The sequence below is a fragment of the Lottia gigantea genome (genome assembly GCF_000327385.1).
Source record: "Lottia gigantea unplaced genomic scaffold LOTGIsca_3111, whole genome shotgun sequence".
In the NCBI taxonomy this organism is placed as follows: domain Eukaryota; kingdom Metazoa; phylum Mollusca; class Gastropoda; family Lottiidae; genus Lottia; species Lottia gigantea.
The window spans coordinates 1-1,132 of NW_008709036.1; the positions used below are offsets into that span (position 1 = coordinate 1).

Sequence of the window (1,132 nt, forward strand, 5' to 3'; positions counted from 1 at the left end):
ACAATTAAATAATACATCACTGTACCCATTATATGTACCACCCTACCATTAAATAATACATCACTATACCCATTATATATACCACCCCACAATTAAATAATACATCACTATACCCATTATATATACCACCCTACAATTAAATAATACATCACTATACCCATTATATATACCACCCTACAATTAAATAATACATCACTATACCCATTATATAAACCACCCTACAATTAAATAATACATCATTGTACCTATTATATATACCACCCTACCATTAAATAAGACATCACTATACCCATTATATATACCACCCTACAATTAAATAATACATCAGTATACCTATTATATATACCACCCTACAATTAAATAATACATCACTATACCTATTATATATACCACCCTACAATTAAATAATACATCACTGTACCCATTATATATACCACCCTACAATTAAATAATACATCACTATACCCATTATATATACCACCCTACAATTAAATAATACATCACTGTACCGATTATATATATCACCCTACAATTAAATAATACATCACTATACCCATTATATATACCACCCGTGAAGGATAAAAATTTTGAACTTAAAATCTCAAACTTGGCCAATAAGTGTATATTCATCGGGGCTATGCCAAATCCCCCCACCCCCACCTCCTCTTGGTGGCGTGAACCGCCACTACCCCCCTCCCCCCAACCACATCCCCCCAAAAAAAGAAATCTCACCTCTGTGGTAAAGATAAGAGAAACTAGAAACATCATTAAACACATGATACCAGTTATAACTGATCTTTTCTTCCACGACATTACTCCTATAATATCTACCACCGTCGTCACTCCGATTTCTACATTTACAAACTACAAATAACAAATACAAAATACACTTTTACAAAATCAAAATAACAAATACAAAATACTCATTTACAAACTACAAAATAACAAATAAAAATACATTTACAAACTACAAACTACAAAATAACAAATACAAAATACTCATTTAAAAACTACAAAATAACGAATACAAAATACTCATTTACAAACTACAAAATAACAAACACAACAACTCATTTACAAACTACAAACTACCAAATAACAAATACAAAATACTCATTTTAAAACTACAAAA

General features: G+C 29.9%; 1 protein-coding gene across 1 annotated transcript; it reads right to left on the reverse strand.

The window, feature by feature from the left end:
• Window positions 1-46: 46 nt before the first annotated feature.
• Window positions 47-864, reverse strand: LOTGIDRAFT_176745 (hypothetical protein; the record flags this gene model as incomplete). Its single annotated transcript, XM_009057872.1, has 3 exons — window positions 47-130; window positions 267-350; window positions 733-864. Coding segments are annotated over 3 exons (300 nt in total), but the record flags the coding sequence as incomplete, so codon positions are not given.
• Between the last annotated feature and the right edge of the window lie 268 nt (window positions 865-1,132).